This window comes from Phocoena phocoena, chromosome 13 (genome assembly GCF_963924675.1).
Source record: "Phocoena phocoena chromosome 13, mPhoPho1.1, whole genome shotgun sequence".
In the NCBI taxonomy this organism is placed as follows: domain Eukaryota; kingdom Metazoa; phylum Chordata; class Mammalia; order Artiodactyla; family Phocoenidae; genus Phocoena; species Phocoena phocoena.
The window spans coordinates 82,673,951-82,693,428 of record NC_089231.1 but is presented as its reverse complement, the minus strand read 5'-3'; the positions used below and the strand labels follow the sequence as shown (position 1 = coordinate 82,693,428).

The 19,478-nt window shown below is 51.5% G+C and overlaps 1 protein-coding gene across 1 annotated transcript; it reads right to left on the bottom strand.

The window, feature by feature from the left end:
* Nucleotides 1-3,409: 3,409 nt before the first annotated feature.
* LOC136132694 (calcium release-activated calcium channel protein 1) lies at nucleotides 3,410-18,182 on the bottom strand. The gene is made up of 2 exons (XM_065889597.1): nucleotides 17,647-18,182; nucleotides 3,410-4,419 (listed from the first exon to the last, which is right to left on the bottom strand). Exons 1-2 carry the CDS (start codon nucleotides 17,947-17,949, stop codon nucleotides 3,811-3,813), a joined length of 912 nt encoding a protein of 303 aa, XP_065745669.1. The 5' UTR covers nucleotides 17,950-18,182; the 3' UTR covers nucleotides 3,410-3,810.
* Between the last annotated feature and the right edge of the window lie 1,296 nt (nucleotides 18,183-19,478).

Here is a 19,478-nt window from a genome sequence, read left to right as displayed (position 1 = left end):
CAGGTCTCTGATCTCTGAGATATTCCGAGAAGACAGAGCCTGCATCTGGTTACATTGGTCACAAAGATTTGGCATTAAAATGTGACCTGGCTTCTCAGCCTAACACAGGGGCTCCCAACCTTGGAATCCTGTGGGAGATCTAAAAGCTAGGAATGTCTGGATCCCATGCCCAGAGATTCTCATCTGTCTGGGGTGAGGCCTGGGCCTTCAAAAAGCTCCCCAGCTGACTCTGCAGCTGGGGCAGAGAACCTCTGACTTACTGGCTTTGTGATCCTAAGTAAGTGACCTCAGTTGCCCCATCTGTAAAATGGGACTTCAGATATCTCACAGAGGTGTTTTGAGGATTTTCTAGCAGACATAAAAATAACAAATAACACGTACTAAGATTAGTTGTAAAGCAGATTTCTGGGAAGGGCTTTGTATAATTCTAGACAACATTCCTGCAAGATAAGAGGAACTCTTACATAATGGGTAGGAACAGGAGTTCTGCAGTGACTCCTTGAGTGTGAATCCCAGCACTGACTTACTAGCTGTGTGTTCTTGTGTATGTCACCCAACCTCTGTTCTTCAAGTTTCCTTTCCTCTAATATGGGACAATAACAGTACTTACCACCAGGGGTTATTGTGGTTACTGGAGAATGAAATAAGGTGTGGTTCTAACCCGAGGGAGGGTGGTTTTGTCCCCCTTCCTTCCCCGGGAACATCTGGCAAAGTCTGGAGACATTTTTGGTTGTCACAGCTGGCAGGGAAGAATTCTACTGGCACCCAGTGGGTAGAGGTTGTGATCCTGCTAAACATGTTATGATGTAAACACTCTACGGAAGAATTATTCAACCCAACTTCAACGGTGTAATACCATGAAATAACCCTGAAATACCACAATGTTCATAAAGCCCTCAGCAAGTACCCGGCATATAGTAAAGCGTTCACTGATACTGAAGTTCTCTCTGCCATCTAAATCCCAAGCAGGTGGCCCGACCCATGGCATCGTTCTCAATTGGTACCTCTGAAGCCGGGAAGCTGAGCCTGGCTGCCTCTGGACACATAACCAACCACAGAGCCACTCAGTGCTAGGCCCAGCACTGACAGCTTTACACGGGTGCTCTCCCATGACCCCTCAACAACCTATGGGGTGTCCTGCTATTATTCGTGTCATTTTAGAGGAGGAAACTGAGGTTCAGGGAGGCTCACAAGTCACCAAACTAGAAAGTGACTGTGCTTAAACTTAGGCCTGTCTGCTCTTAAGGTAAGAACAGTGGCAGTGCGTATAGAAAACTACCATTTTTTCAGAAAAGGTAGGATGTGTACTTGTTTATGTATAAAATCTCTAGATGGGAACAAAATAAACTGGCAAATAATGGTTGTCTCTGGGGAGAATTGGGAACCTGGGAACAGGGGAGGGACAGCAATTTTTCACTGCTGTGTTTGGAACCTATGAACGTATTATCTACCCAGGTCTCTGCAGAAGCGGGGAGGTGGGTATCTTAGGGGAAGGATGGAAGATGCCTAGGTTTTCTCTGGGGAGCAGTGGAGATTTTCACACAGGGGCACCTGCCCCACCCTACTCGGTCCCAGTCAGAGGGCCTTCTGGGGACAGGGGAGGGGTGGGTCCTGGTGTATGTGATGCAGGACAGAGGCAAGAAGCTGCAGTAGGATAAAGGGGGCCCCCCTCCCCCACTCAGCCCACCAAGCTGCTGTGGCCATGTCCAAGTCTGCACAGAAGGACAAAAGCTTAAGGCCACACTTTCCCACAACCAACTCTCACTTCAGCCAGAGCACTTGTGTTTTTATAAAACCACTTTCTGTATCAGGTTTATGGGACAGAATGAGCTGTCAAACACAAATGCCCTCTGGGGCCAGGTGAGTAACATATGAAGCTGGGCTGGTGTCATACAATAGGGAGTGGTGGGGACTGTGGCAAATACATCTCCTGGGTAAGAGGTAGCTGCAACTCAGCTCCTGTTCATTGTTGCTCTGCAAGAAGGCGGGCCCAGTAATGCTGCTGCTGGATCTTCCGATTTCTTAAGCAAAGCCAGAATCAGTCTACGTAAGATTTTTTGAGTGTCTAGGCTCTGAGCCAGATTTCCAGGCTCGAAAACTTATCCTCTTTGGACATCAATTTTTGTCATCTGCAAAATGGAGAAAAAATTCCTCCCAAAATGCACAACCTGATCATACAGATGAGGAAATATCAGAGAAACAAGACAGAGGCAGCATTCTACAAAACCACTGGCTCCACGCATAGCACAGGGAGATCAGCTCGGTGCTTTGTGACCGCCTGGAGGGGTGGGAGGGAGGGAGACGCAAGAAGGAAGAGATATGGGAACATATGTATATGTATAACTGATTCACTTCGTTATGAAACAGAAAGTAACACACCATTGTAAAGCAATTATACTCCAATAAAGATGTTAAAAAAAAAAAACACTGGCTCAGACTTCAAAAATGTTGATATTACAAAGGACAAAGGCTGTCCCAAATAAAAGGTGACTAAAGAGACATGACAACCCAATGCAGTGCATGATCCTGGATGGAAAAAATCACTACAAGAAAGGACATGATTGGGACAAAGGGGAAACTGAAAACGAATGTTGTTGTATTAGATAATAGTATCGCATCAATGTCAAATTTCCTGAATTTGATCATCGAATTGTGGTTATGTAGAGGAATGTCCTTGGTTTAAGCTAGAAATCTGTAACTAATGCATATGGCTCAGGGAGAAAACATACTGTCATTCTCATTACTCACACTTTCAGTATTTGCAAATTTGCCTACTTGCTGAGGTCAAACAAGGTGACCCTCTGCCGCCTTTCAGCTCATGCTGTACACAAGTATCCTTTTCACAGTCTATTTAGTGCTATGTTTTTCACATTTTGGTGCTTTTTGTTGGTGATTTCACTACTTAAAATGGTCCCCAAGGGTAACAATGAAGTGCTGTCTAGTGTTCAGAGCACAGGAAGGCTGTGTTGTGCCTTACGGAGAAAATGTGTGTTATGTAAGTTTCAGTCACAAATGAGTGATAGTGCTGTTGTGATAGCAATGGCGTGTAAGTTCAATGTTATATATAACATATATTAAGGCGTCTTTAAAAAGAAACACACAAAAAACAAGGCTGTGTATTGATTGGTTGACAAAAATGTTGTGACCAGAGGCTTGCAGGAACATAACCCCGTATTTCTCTTAGGAGAAATACTCACTAATTCAGTGTTCTGTGACTATAGAACAGAACCACTGCGAATAAGAATTGACTGTATATATATTTCAGTTACTCTTCATGGAACTTTTGGGGGTAGGTTTGAAATTTCCCAAAAGGTTGAAAAAAATTTTTTTTGTTTAGAGGCTCACCTATTGGGGCACCAGGAGAAATACCAGGCAGTCCAGACCCAACAAATACAGACACAAGAGGAGGTGTCCCTTATGAGTATATTTCTGTGTTCGCACATGCACACACACGCACACAATCGACACTGAACAGGGAGGGGAGTCAAGACGGAAAGGACAGGAGGCACCCAGGTGGCACTGGCACAGGGGAGGAGGAGGGACAAAGGGAGCGTTTGTCCCCTCTCTGGCTCCCACCAGTGGCTTCAGAACAGGAGGTGAACCTGGAGCTGGAAGAACAGGAAGTGCTTATTCTCTTAGAGGAAATTTCAAAGTGCAGTAATTTCTCTTTAAAAAAAGCCTCTTCCCTCCACTCTCTGCCCCCTGACAAAAGCCCAGCCCCCTATACAGGCTGTCCTTGAGGCTGGGCCAGGACAAGGTCGTGGGGAAGGGCGTAAGGCCAAAGCTCCGAAGTGCCCAGCCCAGGAGGGCTTAGGCATAGTGGCTGCCGGGGGTCAGGGGGTGGTCCCCTCTGTGGTCCAGCTGGTCCTGCAGGCGGGCAAACTCGGCCAGCTCATTGAGCTCCTGGAACTGTCGGTCCGTCTTATGGCTGACCAGTGAGCGGTAGAAGTGGACAGCAAAGACGATAAAGATCAGGCCGAAGGGGACCATAATGGTGGTGGAGGCGATGGCGGCGGCCTGTCCTGGGGTGATGCCGCCGGTGCTGCCACTGATGTTGGCGGCCGCGCCGCTGGCCGGGGGCTTGCTGGTGGGCCGCACCTGACCCGGCTGTTTCTTGAGAGGCAAGAACTTGACCCAGCAGAGCAGCACGACCTCAGCCAGGAAGAGCAGCGTGCCGATGACAGTGGAGAAGGCCCAGGCCAGCTCGATGTGGCGGTGCATGCGCTCGTGGGGCGACTCTTTGACCGAGTTGAGGTTGTGCACGTTGCTCACCGCCTCGATATTGGGCAGGATGCAGGTGCTGATCATGAGCGCAAACAGGTGCACGGCCACCAGCACCGTGGTGCAGGCACTGAAGGCGATGAGCAGCCCCGGCGGGTAGTCGTGGTCAGCGTCCAGCTGCACCTCCACCATCGCCACCTGGGGTGGGGGGGGAGGAAGAGGTGGGCTAAGTGACAGGATAGTCATGGCTCAGAAGCTCTCCTCCCATCAAGCTCTGGGACCCTGGGTAAGTCACTTAGCCTCTCTGAGCCTCAGTGTCCGTATCTGTATAATGGGGATAATAAGACCCACCCACTTAGGGTTGAGAAGCGGCAGGAAGTACTGGTAGAGGGTGCAGGCTTGGAGCCCGGGCTGCCTGGATTTGAATCCCAGTTCTGCCACTCACGAGCTACGTGTCCTTGGGAAAGTCACTGAACCTCTCTGTGCCTCAACTCTCTTATTTGTAAAGTAGGGATATGGTATCAGTTAATAGGATTATTTTAACAATTAAATGAGAGCTCCTGGTAGATGGCAAACACCTCCCAAATAGTAATCATCACAAATGGTTAAAATGGTAAGTTTTATGTAAATTTCACTATGACAAAAAAGTTTACATGAATGAAAAAAGGCTCCCTTCCTGTTGGTACCACACTCCCAATTCCCAAGCAGAGGTTTCTTTTTGAAAATTATTCTATTTTTTAAAATAAATTTATTTATTTAATTTATTTTTGGCTGTGTTGGGTCTTCGTTGCTGCGCACAGGCTTTCTCTAGTTGCAGAGAGCAGGGGTTACTCTTCATCGTGGTGCGTGGGCTTCTCATCGCAGTGGCTTCTCTTGTGGCCGAGCATGGGCTCTAGGCACGCGGGCTTCAGTAGTTGCAGCACGCGGGCTCAGTAGTTGTGGTGCATGGGCTTAGTTGCTCCGCAGCATGTGGGATCTTTCCGGACCAGGGCTCGAACACGTGTCCCCTGCATTGGCAGGCAGATTCTTAACCACTGCGCCACCACGGAAGTCCCAAGCAGAGGTTTCCTCATGCCCTGCTCTGGGGACAAGGAGAGGGGTGGGGTGAAGGGATGAAGGCCCTCCCAGGTCATGCCCAGGCCCTTTCTGAGAACACAGTGCACCAACCAAGAAGGAATTAAGAGAGGCTTCCCAGAAGAGTTGGGCTCTGGCTGGGTGCTGCGGTGCAGTCGGCAAGCCCCAGGGCCATCTCCTCCTCCAGCCCCAGTGCTGGGCTCAGGGCCCCAGGGCTGATGCACTAGCTGCTCCCCAGTTCCTGGAGACCTGTGGATCTGGGGTCACCAGGGGCATGCTCCAGGCCCGCCACCCACCTCCTCTCACCTGGGCCTTGCAAATCACCCCCATGTGAAGGATCCAGCTCATCAGATATGGGCCGGGAGAAGCGGGCAGTGGGCACACTGCCAGGGTCTGCCTGCCGAGGCTGGAGGGAGTGGGGAAGCAAGTGCCAATGGCAACACCAATAAGGAGAATGACCCTTCATAAAGGGTTCGCTGTGTGTGCCAGGCTCAGAAGGGGGAGGCCTGATGCTGAAATGTACCCACGAGCCCCACACCTGCCCCGACCCCTCCTTACTCCGGGGGAGGGGGTGGGCTCCTTCCTTCCCAGCTTTCTTGTTTGTAATGCCTGGCCCTGTTTGCTTTCATTTCTTGTACCTCCACAGCCTTCCTAGGCCTGGAAGGCAGTGTAGGGCAGTGGTTAGGAGCACAGGCTCTGGAACCAGGTTGCCTGCTTTGAGCCCTGACTGCTCTGCCCTTTATTAGGCTGTGAGGCTCTGGCAAGTTCCTTTAAATTTCTGGGCCTAAGTTTCCTTATCTGTAAAAAACAGAATATTGGGGGACTTCCCTGGGGGTCCAGTGGGTAAGACTCCACACTCCCAATGCAGGGGGCCCAGGTTTGATCCCTCGTGAGGGAACTAGATCCCGCATGCCGCAACTAAGACCCGGATCAGCCAAAATTAATCAATTAATTAATTAATAATTAAAAAATAGAAAATTGGGGGAATTCCCTGGCAGTCCAGTGGTTAGGACTAGGTGCTCTCACTGCCGGGGCCCAGGTTCAATCCCTAGTCGGGGAACTAAGATACCACAAGTTGCGCGGTGTGGCCAAAAAAAAAAAGACTGGTACATAACTCAGAGAGTTGTGAGGACTGAGTTAATCCCACATTAAATACTTAGTGCCTGGCACAGAGTAAACCCTCAATAACCCTCAATAAAAGAGGCTTTACTATTATTATTGCTATTCAGTTTAAAAACCTCACCCTCAATCCCAGTGTCTCTATATGAAACCCTCTGGGTTTCTATCCTCCTGTCCAGCCTGAGAAAACCAAAGCCAAATTGGCAGCCCTGGGTTTTGGCTCCAGAAACACCCCTGCTTCCCTGCGTGACCTTGGTCAAGACCTTCCCTGTTGTCTCTGAAAAAGGAGGGTATGTGGCAAAATTAAGGTCGCTGTCTAGAGCTGATGTGGGGTTGGACACTTTGAGAATTTGGTGAAAATATTGGATACTCCTTAAGACAGCCAGGTATATACAGTCATATGACTTTGCAGACAATTTCAACAGGAGTCACAGACTTCTGTCTTAGAATTCCCACAACTGATGATTGTATAAACTTTTCATCCCAGGAGTTTGTAAAATGTTTCAAGCCCACATAAATCTGGGGCAGTGCCATGAGGATTCTGACCATTTTTAGGATCACTCACTGGTGGCCTAAGGCCAACGCTGAGATTGCTTGGCACATGCGGGTGAGGGATGCAGGGCATCCGAGCAGGCCACCAGGGCACGGCAGGTTAAGGGCTGCACCCCGGGCTCCCTGGTCTCTGTCCCCAGGCCTGACCACACTGGAAAAGGGGGGCACCTCCGGCAGGGCGTACCTCCTGCCACGTCCCCCCCCCACCCCAGCACTTCCTCTTCCTGTTTTGGCCTGCTGCCCCGGAACCTGAAACCGGAGAAGGGACCAGCAGGAGAGTCTGTTGCTTGGCTGCCTCAGGTCCACTGGCTACTAATTCACTCACCTGAAATGTCCAGACCCATTAGGTGCATCAGGCCCTGAGCTGGTTGCTGGGGGTCTATACGGCGGCAGGGGGAACGACACACACATATACAGGTAAACAATCTGTTCTCTTAAGCCTGGTATCTCTACCTCTACAGAGCCATTAAGAGTGAACTGGCTCCTCCACTTACAAAGCTGGTAACCTCTCTATGCCACAGGTTCTACATCTATAAAATAGGGGCTGTTATGAGGATTCAACAGATTAATGAATACAAAGCCCTTAGCACAAGATCTGTCATATATATATATATATATATATATATGCTTAATAAAGTGTCAATGATTACTAGCAACACTATTATTACTTTTTTACAAATGAGGAAACTGAGGCTCTGTGCAAAGGGGGTAATAGCATTTTCCTCACACCTGCTACTACAGACCAAATGTCTGCAAACCCTCTAAATTCATATTTTAAATCCTAACCCCCAAGGTGATGGTGTGAGGAGGTAGGGCCTTTGGGGGTGACTATGTCTTGGGGGTGGTGCCCTAGTGCCTTTACAGGAGAGTTGCCCCCAGCAGAGACCCCCTCACCACTCCTGCCAGGTGAGGACAGTAGTCAGTGTCTATGAACCCGGAAGCCAGCCCCTCACCAGACACTGAATCTGCTGGCACCTTGATCTTGGACTTCTAGTCTCCAGAACTGTGAGAAATAAACATCTGTTGTTTATAAGCCACCCAGTTTGTGGTATTCTGTTATAGCAGCCCAGACAGACTAAGACAATCACTGAGGGGATTAAATGAGGTCTTGACAGGGGTTTAACAAAGGGCTAGCCCCCAGAAGGTACTCAATAAATCTTAGTTAAAAAGAAAAACGCAGGGCTTAAAGTGGAAGACAAACAGTCCCTGCACGTGCTCAGCTAAGGCTGCTGAGAGCTGACCCTGTGTGCCCGTGTTCTGTTCCCTGGGGAGGGTGAGGGGCTCAGACCCCCCCTACTCTGGGCCTGGCCTGCTCCAGCTCCAAACCCTGGGTACAAGGAGAATGTGTGCCCCACGGCACAGCTGGCCAGATGGCCACCTTGGCAGGACAGAGACCACCTTGCCGGACCCCCAGGCTCTAGAGCCATACACACAGCTGTTGGGACACACCTGGCCTGGGGACACCAGAATTTCCCCCAAGGTCTTGGGCTGGTGGGGAGCCTGGGAAGCTCAGCCTGTGACGCTGGGCCTTCTGAGAAGGGGACTTGCCGTGCTCCGGAAGAAACCCCATCATCCTCGCTGGACCCTACAGTTCCTGGAACTTGGAGCACGCTGGCGGGCTGTGTGTACCGTTCCCACATTGGGGACCAAGCTCAGTGTCCTGGGGCTGCGTGAACGAATGGCTGGCACAAATCATGGCTCCTGATGAAAACTGTTCACAGGAATAAAAACTACTGCTTTTTTCAGAATGTGTCCCACTTTGGAAATCTCCCCAAGGGCAGGGAGGGTAAAGCCAGGGGGGGCCTCTCGGAATCTGGCAGGCAACTCCCAGGGCCCCAGCTGAGTCCCAGAGAGATCAGATCAGATTACAAGCAGCTTCGCAAGGTAAATATAGCCAGAGTGCTGGGCCGTTAACCTAAAATAAACAGCTCCCAGCCAGCCACAGGCCTGCTTAAACCTGGCCATATGGGTCCTAAAGGGTGAGGAAGGGCGAGGGACGGCCAGCCCCACCTCACTCTGGTCCGCGGACCTCTGACACCACCACCCCGCCACGGGGACACCAAACCTCAAGCACGAGCCAAGAAGAGGCTCCTGAGAAGGGCAGGGCCTGGCTGTCCTTGCTGGGTGTCTGCCCACCACGCCCAGATGCCAACCACTCTTCTCACTCCTGTTGGGCTCCATGGAGACCCCTGCCACCTGGCGCCGAGGCCAGGCCCTTCCAAGGCAGCCTTTCCATGCCTGGCCTGACCCGGGCACCCAACAGCTGGAAGACACAACTCTCCTTTCCCAAGCCTGGGCTTCTCCTGTTCACTGGAGCCGCCATGCCACAGTCACCCTGGGTCACCGAGCGCTGCCTGAGCCTGCTGGCCCCCCCTCCGATGCAAACTATCTATTAAGAGAGGATTGAGGGCTCATCCAGTAATTTACAAACTCTTTTGACCACCATCGACCAGTATTCCAAAGGTTTCCCTAAATAGACACACACCCATTTATAACAGAAACAAGTTTCCCCAAACAATAATTATCCTTAAAGCATGCTAATCCAGCCTCCTCTTACACGTGACGCAGGCTGCTGCTTTCTATTTCATTCCACTCTTATTCCAAAAAAAGAACACACAAAAAACCTGCTGGTTGCAACTCAATGTCACAAGCCACTAACAGGTTGAACCTGCAGGTTGGGGGGAGGGGGTAAAGAACAGGCCTAGCCTTTCTCTTCATCTGGCTAATTTTGACATCCTCAGGTTTTTACCTTCCAAGTCACCCCTGTTCCATGGCCTCCCAGGTGAGGACGGGGCCATTCATTCGTTCATGGACTATTTTTTTTTTTTGTGGCTGCACTGCGCGGCTTAAGGGATCTTAGTTCCTCAACCAGGGAGTGAACCCGTGCCCTCAGGAGTGAAAGTGCAGAGTCCTAACCACTGGACCACCAGAGAATTCCCCTCACGGTCAACTTTCATTGAGAACTTACTATGTGCCTTAAGGATCTTGTGGCTCTGCTGGAGAAAAAGCAGTTAGACAGCAGAATCCCTGTCCCAGGGAGGATGACAGGTACTAAACGTTTAGGCAAGTATTTTCAGATGGTGGTAAGTGTCCCTCCACCAACTCTCCTCCACCACTGCGCTTGCCAAACACGTTCTGAAGATGTAATGACACGTCTGGTTTCCTCCACTCTACTTCCCTGTTTCTCTAGCTTCCAGCATTGGGCCTTCTCCCTCTAGGGGCCTCACTAAACGAATATTAAAGACTTGACCTTTGGGTATTTCAGCCCAGGGTTTCTAAAGTGTCCAAAGACAATCCTATGTAATCCATTGGAAACCCTAAGAACTCTCATGACATTCCTTTTTCAGCTCATCCTTTCAACTTTTCAATTTTTTTTTTGCGGTACACGGGCCTCTCACTGTTGTGGCCTCTCCCGTTGAGGAGCACAGGCTCCGGACGCGCAGGCTCAGCGGCCATGGCTCACGGGCCCAGCCACTCCGCAGCACGTGGGATCCTCCCTGACTGGGGCACGAACCCGTGTCCCCTGCATTGGCAGGCGGACCCCGAACCACTGGGCCACCAGGGAAGCCCTCAATGTTGTATTTTTATGTACTTTTTTTGTTGTTGTTTTGTCTTTATGTACTTTTTAAAAATTTCTGGCCGCACAGCTTGTGGAATCTTGGTTTCCCAACCAAGGACTGAACCTGCGCCCCTGCAGTGGAAGTGTGGAGTCTTAACCACTGGACCGCCAGGGAAGTCCCCTATGTACCTTTTAATACTTATGTTTTATTAGCACACATATCAGTCATTACCATACATATATGTATACATACACACGTAGTGTGCATACACATGTATACAAATACTGAGCTTAGTGTTGACAATATTTTGAGTGGGGTGTGCATTCAAAAAGTTTGGAGACCACTTATATCAGGGGTCGCCAAACTGGCCTTCAGTGTACTTCTTTGCAAATAAAGTCTTACTGGCACACAGCCATGCCCACTCATTTATCTAAGGTCTGTGGCTGCTTTTGAGCTAAAATAGCAGAATTGAGTACAGGTTTCCCCCTATAGTGTACCTCTGAAACCTTTTGTAAGGTGAAATGGCCTAAAGGGATGGAGCAATTACCTTAGGAGACATCTTGCTAACAGATGCACAAATAAACCGAGATTAAAGCACAGATGCTAAAAGACACAGTTCAAAGCTCTGGCGACTTGATGCCGAGATGCTGAGTGCGGTTCCAGGGAAAGGAGTTTGGTGGTGCCAGTCTCACCCCTCGGGGTGCGAGCTGCCTCTATAACGGCTCACTGCAAACCAAATGCTACATGCTATTTTTGCTTTTTACCTTTTTTTGGTAAAAGTAAAAATTCTCTTTGGGTTTCTTTCAGGTTAGTGAAAGCAGGTACTAACGTAGGTCTTTCGTATAAGCGAGGTGGCGTAAAGCGAACTTTCGAAAAGTAGGGGACACCTGTAGTTACACTGAGACTGTGTGGCCTGCAAAGCTGAAAATATTTACTTTATAGAAAAAGTTGGTCCGTTCCTGGGTTAGATTAATGCTCCCAAAAAGGGCTGTCAAACCACAGTCCCAGAAGATTCTCCTCTGAAGAGTTTGTGGTTCCATCGGTTTTCTTTTTGTTTTTTTTTTTTGGCCACACCGCACAGCTTGTGGGATCTTAGCTCCCCGACGAGGAATTGAACCCACGCCCTTGGCAGTGAAAGTATGGAGTCCTAACCACTGGACTGCCAGGGAATTCCCGTGTTTCTATCAGCTTAAGGCATCCCTTCTGGGGAGCATATTCAAGGCCTCCCAGAAGAAGTTCCACCAGAGAGAAACTTGCTCTTGTTTAAACTTTCTCAGTTTCATTTCTCCAGGGAATCGCCTTCCCAACATTGATTACCACAGTGCCACCTTGGGAAGCCCTAGAGCTCTCCTTCATCAGCCCTGGATCCAGCAGAAATCAGCAGAACTCAACAGAAACCCTGGCTGAAAATTCCAGACACGTGCCACAGGCACTTGTGAAGTTTTCCAAAAGGCTTCTCGGCTAGGCAGGGGGTGCCTTCCCCTTGGGACATTCAGCAAAGTTCCATTTGTACACGGCCCAGAGTGCAGAACTGCCCATCTGGAAGACTTCAAAGGCCCAGTTTTCAACTAACAGCAAGGGACACGGTGAGAGGGTGGTTGAGTAGAAAAGACTCCAAGTCAGAGGGACTGGGTTTTGAAATCTACTAGCTGGGTGATTAGAACCTCTGTAAGCCTCTGCGGAGGTGACAGTACATATGTTTAAGAGCTGTTCTGAGGATTAAGTAAGAATGAAAGAAAAGGATCCAGGCTCTTGCCTGGTGTTCAATAAATAGTAACATCTTCAACATTATTCAAGAATTCATCATGGAACTCCTCTGCTCCAAAACCTTCCATGGCTCCCCATTGCCGATACCAGAGTTCAAACGTCCCAAACAGCAAGTCAAGGCCCTGCACCATCTAGTCTGGCTAGATTCATCTTCCTCTACTATCCCCAACACACCCTCAACTCCAGCCACACCACACTCTCTGCCTTTTCCTGGAGACCCTATAATTCCTCACCTTAGTAACTGTGCTCCTAATACTTCCTCTGATAGAGGGTTCTTCCCTAAGCCCTAACTCTACCACCCTCAAGGCTAGGCTGGAATCACATTCTTCTAAACCAGTTAACCCTTATAAAAGAAGCCCTGGGAATTCCCTTGTGGGCCAGTGGTTAAGGTTCAGTGCTTTCACTGTCGTGGGCCCAGATGCAATTCCTGATGGGGAAACTAGGATCCCACATGCTGCAGCATGGCCAAAAAAAAAAAAAAAAAAGCAGTCCCAACATCATGGGAACAAGGGTGAGAGAGTTTCCGTCGTACCTGGGCCAGGTACTTTCTAAGTGCTTTGCAAATACAAATGAATCCTCACACCAAGCCTATGAGGTTGGTATTACTATTAACCCCGTTTTACAGAAGAGGAAGCTGACGCCCAGAGACATTAAGCAACTTCCCCAGGATCTCACAGTTATAAGTGGTAGAGCCAGGGTTTGAACCCAAGCTGTCTGGCTCCAGAGTCCCGGTTCTTACTCTGCTCTACAATACGCGAGCCTCCCAGCTCTGTCCTCCCACCACTCTCTCTGGTGCTTCCTCTCCCGTAGCAGTGGGGCCACACCATGGTCACAGGGCCCCACAGCTTACCAGCCAGGTAACCTCGCTCGGACAAGTCATTCACTGCGGAACCACACCTACCCTCACTCCCCAGGCTGTGAAAATCACAAGAGATAGTACAAGGAGCATACTTAGTACAACGTCTAGCCTATTCCAAGAGCCCAATCGACAATGGCAATGATTACCATGAGTAAAGAGCACCAGGACTTCCCTGGTGGGGCAGTGGTTAAGAATCCGCCTGCCAATGCAGGGGACAGGGGTTCGAGCCCTGGTCCGGGAAGATCCCACATGCCGCAAAACAACTAAGCCTGTGCGCCACAACTACCGAGCCTGTACTCTAGAGCCCAAGAATCACAACTACTGAGCCCACGTGCTGCAACTACTGAAGCCCGCGTGCCTAGAGCCCGTGCTCCGCAACAAGAGAAGCCACCGCAATGAGAAGCCAGCGCACCGCAATCAAGAGTAGCCCCCGCTCGCTGCAGCTAGAGAAAAGCCCGCGTGCAGCAACGAAGACCCAACGCAGCCATAAATGAAATAAATAAAATAAAATAAGAATCTGCCTTCCAAAGCAGGCGACGCGGGTTCGATCCCTGGTTGGGGAACTAAGATCCCACATGCCACGAGGCAACTAAGCCCACACACCAAAACTACTGAGCACGTGGGCCACAACTAGAGAGAAGCCCGCGTGCCGCAGTGGAGGATGCCACGAACCGCAACTAAGACCCAATGCAGCAAAAATAAAATAAATAAATAAATATTAAAAAAAAAAAAAGTAATGAGCACCATGAGTAATCTGTTCCTCATCTCCACGCCCCCTGAACTCGGAACGTGTCACAGAGGCTCAATAATGCCTTATGATTTGAGCCTTTCCTTCCAACTCATTTTCAGAGAAATTCCAAGCAGCTTCTGAACCCACTCTGGAACCTGGGAACAAAAGGGTGCTGGCAGGTAGAGAACTTGAGGAGGCAGATAATCCAAAAATAATTGATCCCAGGTCACAGAAAGCATTTTGTTTACCCTTCCCAATTATCTACTGCTTAGGCTAACGTTACAGGCGGCCCTCCCCAGCACACCACGATGGCTGCGTGTGCTCACCGCGGCCCCAAGGGGACAGGGTCAGGCCGAGGCTGGCTGCCTCTTGCTGAGAGGTAAACTGAGGCACAGATGGCCCGAGTCATGGCACCCTCGGCTCAAGGAGCACTTGCAGGCTGCTGATCATGTGCTACATCCAGGGCCCCTGGTTTTTTTTTTTTATAAATGTATTTATTTATTTATTTTTGGCTGCTTTGGGTCTTCGTTGCTGCATGTGGGCTTTCTCTAGTTGCGGTGAGTGGGGGGCTACTCTTCATTGTGTTGCATGAGCTTCTCATTGCGGTGGTTTCTCTTGTTGTGGAGCACGGGCTCTAGGCGCACGGGCCCAGCAGTTGTGGCTCGCAGGCTCTAGAGCTCAGGCTCCATAGTTGTGATGCACGGGCTTAGTTGCTCTGCGGCATGTGGGATCTTCCCAGACCAGGGCTTGAACCCGTGTCCCCTGCGTTGGCAGGCGGACTCTCAACCACTGCGTCACCAGGGAAGTCCAAGGCCCCTGGTTTTAAGAGTCTGGGTGCTGAGCCCAAGTTCTGCCATTTCTAGAAATGCCGTCAGGAACGGGAATCTTGTCTGAAGATAATTCCTCAATCCTTCGTAGGCCATCGGACCTTGTAATGACTCCGCATGCAAGTCCACGGGAGAACAGAATATGTGCCTCCTTTGCACACATGAGAAAACTGGCCCCAAAGAGTAAAGCCGCTGTCTGAGGTCCCATGGCCTCAGGGCACCTGGCCAGGCCCTTCCACCCATGAACGGGGAGTCTCTCCATCCCCTCCAGGCTCTTGGGAGACCCTCCCTCAATCTCACCTTGTGCGCAGGTGAGTCTGGCATCCTCATCAACTCTCCCACCCTTGGAAATCAAAGGTCACGTCATGTCACTTCTTCTGGTGTTCCAGGTCTCTAGGAAGGAAGCCCTCTGGGGGCAGGAAGTTGGTTGTGCTGACTCACAGGCCAAGGGAGAGTAGTCCAGGAAACCTGCTCACTCTAGTTTCCATGGCGCTTGGCTGTGTGGCACCCCTTCCTCTCCAAGTATCCTTCACAAGGCTGGGTGGCTTTGGTGGGATCGGGATGCGGGCAGACCCGCCCTGCTGAGCACCGGCTCTCCACCCTAACGCCATCTCTCCCACTCATTTCCAGACTCATGGCAAACGCAGTCACTCTCTTGTAACTGCTTCCCCAGAACAGAGGCTGGTTATGGGCTTTAGCCTTCCCGGCTGGCAGAATTTTGGGGATTTCATCAGTGGAGCCAGGAAGCCTTCTCCACCCTGACTGGGTAAAATAAAGGTCCCCAAGAAACAGCCTGGGTGAGTCAAGGCCCACCAAGTGCCTCTGGCCACCCCTGCTGCCTGACTTCCCCACACTGTTTTTAGCAAGAGGAAGAGGGAGATGACATCTGATTAGGAGGCCCGGCTTCTAAGACACGATTCAAGAAGGCAGGAATGCGTCACCCATCAGCTCCTTACTTCTCCTGGAGTGGGAAGGGACCTGGGCAGCTGTGAATTTATGACCCCAAGAAAAAGAGGAATAGGCAGGGCTTCCCTAGTGGCGCAGTGGTTGAGAGTCCGCCTGCCGATGAAGGGGACGCGGGTTCGTGCCCCGGTCCGGGAGGATCCCACATGCCGCGGAGCAGCTGGGCCCGTGAGCCATGGCCGCTGAGCCTGCGCGTCCGGAGCCTGTGCTCCACAATGGGAGAGGCCACAACAGTGAGAGGCCCGCGTACAGCAAAGAAAAAAGAAAACAGAGGAATATAAGCATCCCACCATCTGAAACCCAGAGAGCTGCTGTGAAGAGCCGACACCCACCCCCTAACTGTAACATTTTATTTTGCTTAAGAGAAGTTTTTCTGCTCTATTTCTCGTTCCCTACAAGGCCTGGTCCTAACAGGTCCCTGGCAGGACATGGCTCAAAGCTCCATACACCACAAATGGTACAAGTGTCCAAGAGAGTTCTGGATGTCAGCCGTCCTGGGTTCAAATCCCGCTCCAGCAGGTGAGCTGTGTGGCCTCGGGAAAGTCCCATGAAAAAACTACCTCAAAGGGTGGTCAAGGACTTAGTGCATAAGTTAGGGAACCTACACAGTGCCAAGCACCTAGTGGGTGCTTGGTAAGTGTCAGCTATTCCTAGGATTTGGGGCTGATAGAACAGCACCCCTTCATATAGACCTAAATTAAAAGCTAGAGTGACACTTCTTACAAACACACACATTCTCTCCCCTCTCAAAGGCTTCCTCGATTAAATTCTGAAAGACAGAGAAACTCAGTAGCAGCCTTCATTCACCAATTCAGAAACCAAGGCCCACATAGGGATAGTCTGAGGGCGCACAGGCAGCAAGTGGCAGAGCCGGGAGAGCTCTTCCCCAACCTCAATCACCTGGCCTTTCCACCAGGGTGCTCTGGGACTGCTAAGGGCTTCTAAAAAGTTCTTGTGCCCGTGCATCGCCCACTAGTTTGAGGAGCACAGGGAGAGTGCCAGACACGCTCTTTTCCCAAGAAAACACGAAGGGTGCAGCCACCCCTCCCTCGAGGCCAGGGACTTACCTCACTCACTGGTGAGGCAAGAGTGCTCTGGGCTAAAAACCTTGGGGGAGGGGGAGCAGACCCCATTCATGCAGGCTGAGGTCACTGAAAGTGATTATCAGGGCTTGTTCTGTAGCTCCCTGCCCTGGGAGACTCCAAGATCCCCAGCATGAAGGCATCCTCGGGGCCACTTCTCAGCCCAACTTGCAGCCTCACCTACCCTACTCCCCAGAGGCTGGTTCTCACTCCGACCCAGCCCGAAAGGGGAGCGGAAACTAAGTCCACCAGCTACATCAAGAAAGAGCCCATTCAACGGGAACATGTCCCATGCTGCTCCCCCACACCCAGTGACTCACTGGCAAGTTTCTGGAGAAGAAACTGAGGTGGGGAGCGGTTGTCTAACCCCCAGGCTGAGGCCTCGGAAAATGCCATAGGAGACAGGGTGTCGGGAAATCCCCTCTACCAGGTAATAAAAGAACCTGGCCTCAAGTGTGGGGGAACTAGGGAGACGCCTCAGGAGTCCTTTACCTCCCAACCTCCTGATACCTGCTTCCAAAGAGATCAGTCCACGTTATGTCTTTCCTTTCCCCCTGAACATCTGTGGGAATGTCTTCTTACAGATCTACGTCGAGGATCCTGCTGTTTCTCCCTCCTTGCTGCATCAAGCTTGCCCATCTGAAGGTATCTGAGCCCCCCAACCCTGGACATGTGTATGATACCGTCTCCCACATCGGGTGTCACGTGTCGCCCACCTCTCATGTCCAGCACCTCTAGACCCCTCCCGCGTCCACGACAGCTTTCTCCCAGCTCTTCCCTTCACCCCCAGCCCGCCTGGCCCGCCCAGCCAGCTCCCCTGTGGGCCCCGTCAGGTCTGCGGGCGACAGTGGCCAGACCTGAAAGGGGGCAGGGCACGGCGGCCCGAGCTCACCATGGCGAAGCCGGAGAGCAGAGCCGAAGTCCGGCTGGAGGCTTTGAGCTTGGCGCGGCTCAAGTAGAGCTTGCGCCAGGACAGCGCCTGCATGGAGTGCTCGTTTAGGCTCATCACCTCCGAGTAACTCTGGCCGATCCAGTCCGGGTAGGTCACGGCGGGCGGCGGGGGCGACGGCGACCCCGGGGGCTCCCCGTCCCCGCTGCGCCGGCGGCTCCGGTGGCTGCCGCTGGTAGTGTTGCCGCAGCTGAGGGGAAGCTCAGGGCTGTTGCTGCTCGGGGGCGGGGCGGGCTCCGGATGCATGGAGCACGCTGAAAAGGCGCGGGCCGGCCCAGGCGCCTGCGAAGGCAGCGGCCCCCACCACCCCCCGCACCTCCGCCTCCGCCTCCGGCTGAGGCAGCCGCCGCCTGGGCCCCTGCGCGGGTCCGGCCTGACCCGGCCGGCCGCTAAAGACGAGGAGGTCGAGGAAGCGACTACAGCACAAGCTCGCAAACCCGCCACGCCGCTTGCAAAAGTCCGGGGCTGCAGAGACGAAAGCCTGCGCGCGAGCCAGCGTCTCGGATCCCCGGGTCCCGGACCCCGGCGCGCGCCACGATTGGCCGCCGCCGCGGGCTGATTTGCATGCTCCCCGCCCACGAGGGGTGGGCGTGGCCTGCGCGAGTCAGGTGACTCGTCCCATCGGACGGTACCGCCCACAGTCCCTGGCCCCGCGCCGTCAGCGTCCGCGCCTCTTCCTGGAAGTGCCTCAGCACCCGGGCCTCACGGCTCTCCTGCTGCCGGCGCCTCCCATCTCCACAGCTGCTCCAGTGGCCCTTCTTCCAGAGCTCGGACTTCTGGGTCGCGCCACCTGAAGTCACCTCTGGGCGCCTCCTGAAGCCCGTTTCCCCCTTCGAACAAGGTGACTCAAGGTCTGCAGAAAAAAAGCAGACTGTGATCATTCATTCTCTATTTATTGAGCACCTGCTGGGTGCCAACACTGTTCTGGGCACTGAGGGTAGGGTGGTGAACAAAATGGACAAAATCCCCTGCCTTCGTGGAGCTTACATTCTAGTGGCGGAGACACGCAAACACCGAGGAGTAAATTATAATAGTTTAGAAGGTGATACATGTATAGAAAAAAATAAAGCAGGGAAAGGGGGCACTGGTAGTGCGGGGGCTGCAATTTTAATTGAAAATGCTCTGGACAAGGTGTTTTGTTGTTGTTGTTGTTTTAGGGCAGGGATTTTTTTGGTCTGTTTTGTCCAACTCATTCACTTACAGTTCACTATCTTCTGAAACAAGCCGGGGTGCAGGATCATAAACCCATTCAGTAAGTTTACTGCGCACCTATCAAACGCTAGGCTGAGGGATTCCAAGAAAATGGTAACTTGCATGGAATCTTATATTTTAGTGAAGAGAACAGGCAAACAACAAACAAAATAAGTTCACATCTTTCTGACTTGGTCACTTTTGAGCTGAGATCCGAACCTAGCAGTGCAAAGAAGCAGGGACCTGCTTTCCAGGGGTGGAAGGGAACAGCAGATGCAAAGACGCTGAAGCAACGATATCTGCCCGTTGGATCATTAGGAGGCCAGTTAAGCTGCAGAATACTGGAGGGCAGAGGGGCAGTGGGGGTAGAGTAGTGAGCTAAGAACTGTTCCCTAGGGTATCGACTCCAGGAGGGCAGGGACCTTCACTGTCGGTTTCACAACTCTACCCCCAGCATCTAGAGTTATTGCTTGGCACACTGCTCAGTAAATATCTGTTGAATGAATAGGTGCGGGAGAGAAAGGAATGAGTGAAACTCATAATTAGCCCAGAGTCAAGTCACAAGCATGCGGCATTCCAGGTCA

Coding starts and splice junctions, on each gene's coding strand:
- LOC136132694 (XM_065889597.1), bottom strand. CDS start 17,949: ATGCATCCGGAGCCCGCCCCGCCCCCGAGCAGCAACAGCCCTGAGCTT. Junction 4,420..17,646: donor TGCTCTCCGGCTTCGCCATG/GTGAGCTCGGGC, acceptor CCCCCACCCCAG/GTGGCGATGGTGGAGGTGCA.